The sequence below is a fragment of the Dermacentor silvarum genome, chromosome 1 (genome assembly GCF_013339745.2).
Source record: "Dermacentor silvarum isolate Dsil-2018 chromosome 1, BIME_Dsil_1.4, whole genome shotgun sequence".
Classification (NCBI taxonomy): Eukaryota; Metazoa; Arthropoda; class Arachnida; order Ixodida; family Ixodidae; genus Dermacentor; species Dermacentor silvarum.
Genome location: NC_051154.1, coordinates 240,413,952 through 240,424,342, shown reverse-complemented (window position 1 = coordinate 240,424,342; position 10,391 = coordinate 240,413,952). Strand labels below are relative to the sequence as shown.

Sequence of the window (10,391 nt, the reverse complement as noted above, 5' to 3'; positions counted from 1 at the left end):
GTTGTCGCTGACTCCTGCACTTGCACCTCGCTTTTCTTTCAATTATTTTTGCACATTCTTTAGACATTTTGCATAAATAAGAAGTATTCGAGCGCGCAGCCTTCCGCGTCGGATTTAGCAAAGCGGTGCGCTTGTTTACATCGACATCTACAGCCACAGATCGTTGTTCGCGTCAAAAATTGGGAAAAGGTGCATCGCTGATATGAAAAAAAAAGTCAAAACGTCGAATAAAACACACATACCTGCTCATATGAGCCGCGTTATTCCACCGTGAGACGAGTCAGTATGAGCGCCTGAGCTACTCAACGGCGACTGTGATCCAGTTAAAAATATCGGGCTGTTAATTTATTACTGATTCTCGCTTTTCTTTAACTTCATCATACTTAGTTTGCGTGTGTCATAAAGCATTATTAGAGAAAAATGGGCTCACATAAGCGATCATTTAAAGGCCGTGTTGTTCTCCCGCAAAAACGCGGATGCCATCGCTGACACCGTTGGTATAGACGGTTTCATGCTCGCGATAACAGCAGCGAGCGCGCCGCCCCCAAGAAACTTCTGGTCACGTGCCTTATCAGTCTTCTATGTTTTAACGCATGGTTGCTTCTTTGCCAGTTACACTTCGCAGCTACGTCAGCGGGCAAAACCGGAAGCCGTGCAGGGCCTATGTTTGTAAACAGTGAAAGGGTCTATATAACTGAGCGAGGCAGCTGTTTATGCTGCTGTACCGAATATACCGTCTCTTGTTTCGCGTTTGACGCAGAGATAAACAGTACATCTCAGGAATTAAGAAATGCGTGAGCATACCAACACGTACAAACCCACCCATCTACGTTGCGAATACGAGCGGCAGCCTACGGGAACGGTGACCTGCAGATGTTGGCACAGCCGTTGGGCACAGCGCTGTGTCGCCGCTTGCAGATTATTGTGTACGCGCCGTGCGAAGCGAAGAGTAGTTTATTTCAAATCTCTAAGGCCAGAACTGAACTATAAGAGCAGTTTCCTTCGTCCTAACTTGCTTACTTTTCAGTACAGGTCCGCCGGTAGCGGGTGCACGAACTCGACGGAGCCAGGCCTAAGCTTCGCTGAAATCAACATTGGCTCAAACTTCATGTGCACGGCTTGAGAGGGTCGAAGCCTTGCGCATTTCAACCTTTCAACTTCGTAGGCATGTTTTGAGTCACTTTGAGCGCGATTATTTATATATACCAACGAAGGCATTGCGCGGCTATCGCGTTATCGGTTCGACGGCCTATCGCGTGGATTTTATCGGTGCCGTCGACAAGAAAGCCCGTCGCAGTACCAAAGCCAGTCTTACGCTACGCACACTTTCAGTACTGCACTGACGTCGAGCTACCAGTGAAGTTTCAACGCGGTACACGGCACGAGTTGTCAGTAGAGCGCGTCCGAGCGCTTTCGAGACAGCCACCGCCCTACCTGGTTCCGCGAACTGACCGCTATGGAGAGGCGAATCTTGAAAGGGGCCCGTGTCTGGCAATCCCGGGGGAACGACATCAACGTTCGGTTCCCAAGGTGTCAACCGCTGCATGTGTTCGGGGGCGACCTAGCAAGATTGGAGGCGGAGCCCGGCGGGAAACGACGACACAACATGTGCGGGATATGGCCACCTGATCCAAGATGCTGATTGGCTAAAAGAACTACAGTATATTCCCTCGTTGAGTGAAAGAGGGAAACGAATGGGATAAAACAGGGGACTTGAGTGTTGTGAGAGAGGCTTGACCATGTAGAGGACGCTTGACCATGGAGGCTTGACGATGTAGAGACGCTCGACCATGTGAGAACGCTCGGAGATGCAAACGCTACCACATGCAAAGATGTTAGCACGTAGACGGCTCCAATATCATGGAGCCCTTCTTGTAAAATAATGTATATTTTGTATATAAAACAGTTTTTCTAATCTCCCTGGATATCTCCTCCTCTTGGCACCTGGCACGGCACCATACATGCAACCTTCGTGGACACCACGAACAGCCGACTTTCGCAACACTACTCTTCGGAAAGGACGAGAGAAACATATTGCACAGGAAAGATCATCTCGCTCTTTCCTGTGCAATAAAAAAAAAATCATTCATTCAGTCATTCATTCATTTGCTTGTTTTTTGCTTTTCTTCGGCTTTCCATCCGTTTCATCGTTCCATCGCTCGTTGCGTGGTTCTTAGCGTCTTCTCAAGCTTCTTTGTTCGTATTTGTTAACCTCCAACTTTACGCCTCAAAGGTTAGTGCGGGTAGAGTGCGATGACTGTACAATTTTGCTATTCAAGGATAACGGTAAGCTGCTGGTCATGTCTCTGGAGTTTTTCATTCGCTACACCATTTGCTAGAACGTTTTAGTGTCGCGTTACCGCTTTGCCGTTAAGGCTCATTTCACACTAGGCCGACACGACACCGATTTTTGTCTGCCGACTGTTGGCGACAGCGTTTTCCTTCCTTTAAACCATTGGCCACAGCGCTATCCGTCCTGTATAAACTGCTGTCGCCAACAGTCGGCAGACCAAAATCGGTGTCATGTCGGCCTAGTGTGAAATGAGCCTTTACCGTTACGTGCTCCAGCTGGCAGTCCGCTGCGAGCAGACTAGCTAGTCGGGAATGATCGTAGATCACAAGGCTGCTAATGGTATTGTCACGTAGTAGTGACGGTGAAGAAAACAGTCGCAAAACTGCAGTTTTGCGACTGTTTTCTTCACCGTCACTACTACGTGACAATACCATTAGCAGCCTTGTGATCTACGATCATTCCCGACTAGCTAGTCTGCTCGCAGCGGATGTGAATGACGGAACGGACTTTTTATTGGGCGAACCTGTGCCCGCAAAAGCAAGTTGCACTCGAAGCAGAACGATAGCGGCGAACACAGTCGGCGATCGTCGAAATCTGATGAGCGGCGAAACGGGTCGGCTTTTATACATGAGTCATCGAAGGTTCCAGAGTAATCCTTGGTGCCCGCGTGTCTTCCAGAAAGTACTATACAATTCGCGTCGCTCATACAATCAGATTACATAAGCGTCGGTGACAGCAGACAACGGTAGAAGCATAGAGTAACATACAAGGATAATCGGTATGTTACTCTATGGTAGAAGCATCAATAACGTTCGAGGAACTTGCGATACATGCAGGCGCGTCCTGCGCCGAGCGATAACGTTTAATATTTGTTAGCCGGTGAAAAGCGGTCACCGGTGAAAGATAAACATGTACGCGTGTCAAGTACACGTTTAATTTTTTTTTCTTTATAGAGACGAAAATAAATGCAGGGTCTTTGTGGCTGTGCGCTGGTTACGATCTATATATATATATATATATATATATATATATATATATATATATATATATATAGGATGCGAAAAGGCTACTCCTTCTCACTTAGTAAATACATAAATTAAGCACACCAAGAAAAATATGTAGATTGTTGCACTATTTAATAACCTAAAAAAAGAAATAAGAAAAAAAAAAGGAACTCATATACAGTGCATAAGTCTTCCGCACAAGGTTATAGTTGGAACGGAGTCCAGAGATGTTGGAAATATACGAGCTTGTTTCACGCAGGCGAACTTATGTGACAAGTACAATAACGGACAGTGTTGTGCAATCAAAGGCGTCGTTTGAAGTGCGCACACTTTGCAGTGCACCTCTTCACCTTCCAAAAAAGAAGGAAGATCTGGTCGCAATTTATCCTGGTGCAGCATTCGTCGTTCAGGCAAAACCGCAGAATGCAGACGCTTGAAAACAGCGGGATAAGTCAGCGTGACTCTTCTGCGCAACAGCGAGACTCTCAACTAAGTAGCAGCTGCGACCCTTGTCGATTTGCTTTGGAAAATATCACGGTGGTGCGCCTACGCAGGCGATGGCCGTGATCAAGGAGTCGTTAACAATGGCAACGCCGCCTTTGTAGGAGCTGTTGACAACGGAGACGCGGCACGCGCGACGTCACGATAGTTCGACGCGCGCGCGCGCGCGCGAGTGCGTACGCGACGCAGGGGAGACCCACAAGCAGACGCGTGGGAGAGACCAACAAGTCCACGTGGCCTCCGCTTATCGTCGTGACGTGGCCACCGTCGGCTGCTCACCCGGTGCAAGCGCACGCGACATTACATGTCTGATCGGCCGGAGTGGGAGAGGGATTGTCTCTTCCGCCTCGGCTCTCTCATTGATGTTTAGCTCGCTCGTTCTCTTTTCTACCGTTCCCTATCCATTCTCTCACTCTCCGCGTTTACATCGCTCTCCTTCTCTCGTTAGTAGCGCAGCGCCCTCTCCTTGCGTACGATAGCGTGGTCCGTTCGAGTATAACCGCGCGAGGCGCAAGACGCTCTCGTCAGAGGACAACACTGGGCCCGTTCTCGGACCCGCCGGGCAGCTCTGCATACTTCCCTTTCGGACCTCTTCCAAACTTCTACTGCCTCCAACACTTCAGCCGCGACAACGGCAGGATTCTATTGCAGTCTTAGTTCGTGACCCACCGAAAATGTGAGTATGCTTACATCAGAGTCATTGTCGCCGGTGCATTACCCGGACTTCGTAACTTTCTTGTCCCATCTCCAGGTCTACGAGTATATGTGATTTCGAGTCAGGAGAGTGTATACGGGCTATCGGCGCGCTCAATACACACTCGATGATGAAATCGATGTCATATAGGCGCACGTGTGCGCGCGGTCATATTGGGCGTTTTTGAGGCAGTGAGTTATTATTGTACCCGTTGGCTCATTACTCAGATTAACGTGTAAGTGTGAGTTCGAGAAATAAAGAAACAGAGAGAGAACGCGAGAAGCGGGGGATGGAGAGCGAGTTGGCATGCCAATGTTCAACACGCTAGAAAGGCGTGCGCTCCTGATATTTTAGAATGACATACTTACTATACGTTTCATACATAGCGTCCGACGCTCAGGAGGCTAGCAAGACTTCTCGCATTCGGTGCGTTCACAAGAAATAATTTGGTGTTGTTGTTTTTTTTTTTGTTTTTTTTTTGGCAGCAATGATTTAAACTGCTCTTTATTTAAGTAATAAATTAAAAAAAAGTTTCAATACTTAAAAAAGAACAAGCTGTGTTTTATGGCTGTGAATGTGTTGTTTTATGTCATTTTGCTTTTCGTTGTTTTCCTCTCCGAGTGTTTCATTAGCAGCCCGTTGCGGCAGCCTCACGGCTCGCGCAACCATGTGTGACCCCGATACTTGACCACGAAAGACGTGGAGTATTACATTTTGATGACCGACCTTCTTTCGTAGCTTCCACGGCGTTGCACGCAAAGTATGAAACGGAGTATAGCTTTCTGAATAAGAAAAGAGATGTTATTCAGTGTGAATGACATCTATTTTCTTCTTCATAGTCATTCTACGGAACAGCAATGGACGTATTTCTTTCACGCTGTTTAACATTTAACAGGAGTTCTCAAACCTCACACTGATGCTTAGAACTGTCGGTAAAGGTAAGCGCTATCAAAACTGAACGGCATGTACACTGCTTCTCACATTCATTCCATGAATTCGTGGATGTCAACCTTTCCTTCTCAGAGTTGTCCAATAAATTCATGTTTTCTGACGCGAGATTTCCTTGCTTTTTACTGCATAATTTATGCAAAGCGTCCTTGTAAAGACGTGCCGACTGCAGTGCTAAAACTTATGAATCATTTCTGCCCAATTCTGTTTCATAATTTCTTTTCTTTTTTTAAGGACAACACTAACCTTTGTTGCACTCCGAGTGACTCAGGCGTTCATTTCTTTAGACATTGCACAGGTGTTCGGGAACCAAGCCGCAAGAACTTTGATTGCACCTGAGTAAACAAGCGACTATTTAGCGACCCCTTAAGAGTTGCCATACTGCCTTAAACAGGTGCCGTGCGTCTTCTCACTGCCTTGTAGTTGTAGAAAACGGGTCAATATAGCCGCGTCAATTATTAGCAAGGTTAACTGATTAAGGGGCCCCTCACCGTATACTTTCAAAGCATATTAACACCGAAAGAGAAAACACATTTTTTTTTCTTATAACGCAATGTTGCTGTAAATGGCCCCATATAGAAAAGAGCAACGACAGCCTTTTCGTATGAAGCGTCAATGCTCCTCGAAATGGAGGATAGGCAATGCAGAGGCGGTACTCGTCGTATGCTTTTGTTTCGCGGATGTGCCTACAGAAACTCGGTACTTATTGTGTCTATGTGAGTGATTTACTGTGATGACATTAGGAAATGTTGGCAACTGTTGTATCGCCGGCTTCTCCACAAACAACAGATTGTCCAATGAGCAAAGGACGATAACATGAGGTGATCTGAAAAAAACAACCAACCAAACAAACGGTCCAGCAATAAAGCACATTTCGTAAACATGCTTAAACAATAACCATCAATATAGAAACGGAACACAGCTCAGAAATCAATCTATAACCCGTACTGAATGATGTAACATAACAATAACAAACAAGGACATACAAAATAATAATACTTAGATACAATGTGAATTTCAGTAAAGAAGGTTATTAAAGCTTTCGGTGCTGATCACTGCCCTCTCCAGTCGTTTCGGCGAGCTTGACCTAGTCTTTATTACCACTCTTTATACTACTGCACCCCGAATAGTTTCCGCACAAGCGCTGTATACAACAAGAAAATAAACGTAAAATTTTATCCCCTTGTGTTTTATTGTTCTAATTGAGCGTCGATCTGTTTTGTCTTCATAGGGCCACAATGTCTGACAATGACGCTAAAGAAACCCACAAGAATGAGGGCGAGACGAATAAGCAAACCGCAGAAATCGCCAAAAAAAGTAAGCAGCCATGGCAACTTATTATTTTTTTTACGGTGTATTTTGTTGCTGTTATAACTGGAACGAATGACTCGGTACCTCCTTTTTTTCCACTGATGCTGCGGCACCTTGAAACGCGCGCGACGATAACGTCCTCGGCTACACTAACTTGAAATCCTAATGTGAACCTAAAGACCGCAGCCAAGAAAATCAGCTGTCTTCATTTTCTTTTCTTCTTTGTTTTTTTTTTTCTTCTTTTTTTTTTTTCATTCGCTGCTTGAATGCAGACATACTGCACCTACCACGACGGAAATGTTCTTTATACAAACAGTACGCGACAGCAGCATCTCCACGAGCCCCTCCTCGAGCCCCTCCTCGCCCTCGCAGAGCACCTCCTCGCCCTCGCAGTGGCTTTGACAACCACCGTGACTCTCCTTAATCAGCAGCTGATGCGAAGCGTGGATGTGTTTTAAATCATAAGTTATAAGACCTCTTGTTCTAGGTTCATTTGCCGCCTTGATTATTTCGAACCCAAAGAACCTGGGTGTAGAGGGTACGTATGGATGTAGTTGGACAGTATGAGATTGATTGAGCCCTCCGGTCCGGCATACCCACAACCTTTGGGCGCTCCGTACCTCGCGCGTGCGTATACAAGGAAGACAAGACACTTGTGACCCTTACACATCCGCCATGCTCTATCCTTGGCGCTGCGAAAAACTTTTGTGAAAAAGTTAAAGGAAACAGATTGACACACTCGAAAATGGCGAAAGAAAAAAAAAAGTCAGAGCCATCATTATTTTTTTCAGCTTAAAAGAAAATGCCACAAAGGGACCACGAAGGTGTTATCTAGAAACAGAACTTGTCTCGTAACAGCGGGTGCAACAGACAAATGCGATATGGAGCTTTCAGATGCGGCCGGCAGGCTAGGTCGTCTTTAAAGAAGTTTTGCCGCCGTACTGTCCAGCGCGAAACGGTTTCAGTTAATTTCCTTCTTTTAATCGACGAAAAATGAGTGCGTTTATAGTTTTTTTTTTTTTTCGATAAATGCGACACGTAGCGCTTCGTCAGCGGGGATTACAGCAGGGAGCATCGTGCAACTCTGAATTTAAAGGTACAAAAGGCTGGTCGTATATTCAAATTAAGCGTTTGCTTCTTCTTATATATACAGGATGTTTACAGTTTACGCAATTTTTACGGAATATATGCAGTTTTACGGAATCTTTAGAAATCGCCTGTGGCAGGTAGCATAATTCTTGTCATTGAACTGGGTTATTCGATGAGGCGGACATTAGTGGCACGAGAAATCGAAATACATATTCAACTAATGAACAAAAATATACCAATTAACTTATTAGTTAATTACTTTACGAGACATGTTGCAATTTACAAATTGTAGCCGGTGAGCTTGTCAGGCGTATCTACTTGGAATTAATTTCCAGAATTACACCAGTTTGGAGATATGCGCCATCAAACTCGCCGTAAAAATGCACTCTTGTTCCACTTACTTTTTTACCAGAATGCTGTTCTATACATTGAAGCACAAAAGTAAGTGGAACACCCACGTATTTCGTCCCACATTTTGGGAAATAATATCTCGAAACTGGTGTCCTCCTGGAAATTCACTTCAAGTGGATGCATCTTGCAAACTCACCGGCTACAATTAGTAAATTGTCGTTAAATAATTAACTAAGAAGTTCATTAGTCTTTTTTGTTAATTAGCGGAATATGTGTTTCGATTTCTCGTGCTACTAATGTCCGCCTCTTCGAATAACCCAGCTCAATGAGAAGAATTATGCTGCCTGCCACAGGCGATTTTTTAAAATTCCGTAAAGCTTCATTTTCAACACCCGGTATATAAAGCTTTAAAGGAAGTAATACGAAAGTTGAGAATAGGTTGGTTGGAATTTTAAAAAAAGAGAGAGATTGTATGGTGTAAATTAGTTAAAATGACGGAATAAATAAAAAATATGGATATAACTAAAATCCAACTAAATTTGGCAGAAAAGGAAGAAACATTTACTACGGGATTTTCTTTAGTTTATTTGCTTCTTCTTTTGTGCCCACGTTCGTGCATACTATATACACATTCTTTACGACGCTTGACAAAAGCACGTTGTTTCGCCGCGCCAAGGGCGATAACCTTGAAGCAATTAAGCCGTGCCAGCGACAAGGCTAAACACAATCGCTCGCGCTTCGAAGCTAAACGCCGCCAAGCACTTGGGCAACGAGCTCGCGCGTCTATTGGGCATGGGAAACGGCTCTGCCTGATTTAAATCGGTGGCACTTGATGCGGAGGCCATTCAAACTGAGTTTCCGCTGCCGGTGTACAAGGCACAGGTCACTCAGTCTTATTATGAGGGTCTAGCTCGGCTGGAGGCCTTCTTTCAGTGCAAATCGTGGTGTCCTCCACAGAGGCCAAGCGAACGTACATTGCTTGCATGCAGTGCCCCTGCGTCCAATGAGTAGAAAGCACGCTCGTCAGAGCCGAGTGGAAGACAACGTCGAGTGCAAGGTCCATTGTCGCGTGCTTGAGGCGCGGCACACATCGAGTGAATCGACCGGGTTTGGTGTCTGGAACGACAAATGACCAATCGAAGATGTCACTACAAACTCAGTGGAGTAGATAAACTCCACTGAATGAACTTCAGTGGAGTTTTCTAACGCCACAGAATAAATGAAATCGGTTCAGTCTAAAGTACTCTGCATAGTGCAAAACTGCCGCCACTCGATTGAGGTCGCGCTTGCGCGCGCACGTGTCATACAGTCGTTAAGGAGTGCGCTGAAACCCGATTCACTACCAGCGCCGCATTTGCATAAAAAAGTGATCAAAGAAAGTAGGCATGTTTCAACAACGGATTCTTAAAGAAAAAAAAAAAGACAAATCAGTAAATTTTTGGAACTCTTTAGCCCTGAGATTACGGTTTTCAACTAATAATCGAGGCGCTGATTTGTTGAAGTGTTGCGGAAGATTGATGTACAGTCCCAGCGGAAAAAAGATTAGCACAAGTGACCGGCGGCCGGAGCGGCAAAATCACGACACGCTTTCTGGCGGCCACCCCTGCTTTGGAAAATGAAATGCGCCGCTCCGCGGCCGCCAGTCACTTGTGCCGCGTGTCGTGATTTTGGCGCTGCGGCCGCCCACCAGTCACTTGTGCTCACTTTTCCCGCTTGTGCTGTACATAAAAGGACGTGCGTAACGCGTGGCTTTTTACTGCTGATTCGGGAACCATTCTGTGAGCGCCTTTCAAAGCTGTTGTCCCCCCCCCCCCCCCCACCAGATTGTTTTCGGTCATCAGGCAGCTTTCCTGTGTGTCAACGTTTTAGTTATTGTATATTATATTCGTGGGTTTTACGTGCTAAAACCACCATCTGATTATGAGGCACGCCGCAGTGGGGAATTCTGGATTAACGTTGACCACCCGAGGTTCCTTAAAGTGCACCCAATGCACGGGTACACGGGTGTTCTTGCATTTCGTCCCCCATCGATGGTGGGTCCACGTTTCATTTAACCCTTTATTATTCACACCACTGTTCTGGGTCATTCAGCTCTCACCTTACACTGTAAAAAGGTGTTGAGGGGTTTTCTCGCGTTTTGCCGATAGCTGTGCTCACTCGAGGAACGCTTGACGTAGACTGAACGCAACAGTATTTCAAC

General features: G+C 45.6%; 1 protein-coding gene across 16 annotated transcripts in view; it reads left to right on the top strand.

Annotated features, from left to right (window-relative positions):
• Positions 1-4,287: 4,287 nt before the first annotated feature.
• The window catches only part of LOC119436989 (long-chain-fatty-acid--CoA ligase 5), a 184,140-nt gene continuing 178,036 nt past the window's right edge, over positions 4,288-10,391 (top strand). For 13 of the 16 annotated variants that reach the window (XM_049660153.1, XM_049660158.1, XM_049660159.1 and 10 more), the window contains exons 1-2: positions 4,319-4,474; positions 6,672-6,757. In XM_049660153.1, the coding sequence (XP_049516110.1) occupies positions 4,473-4,474; positions 6,672-6,757 (88 nt within the window). In that variant the 5' untranslated portion in view covers positions 4,319-4,472. Of the gene's footprint in view, positions 4,475-6,671; positions 6,758-10,391 lie in introns of all 16 variants that reach the window. The other 3 variants (XM_049660162.1, XM_049660150.1, XM_049660174.1) reach the window with 2 other exon arrangements.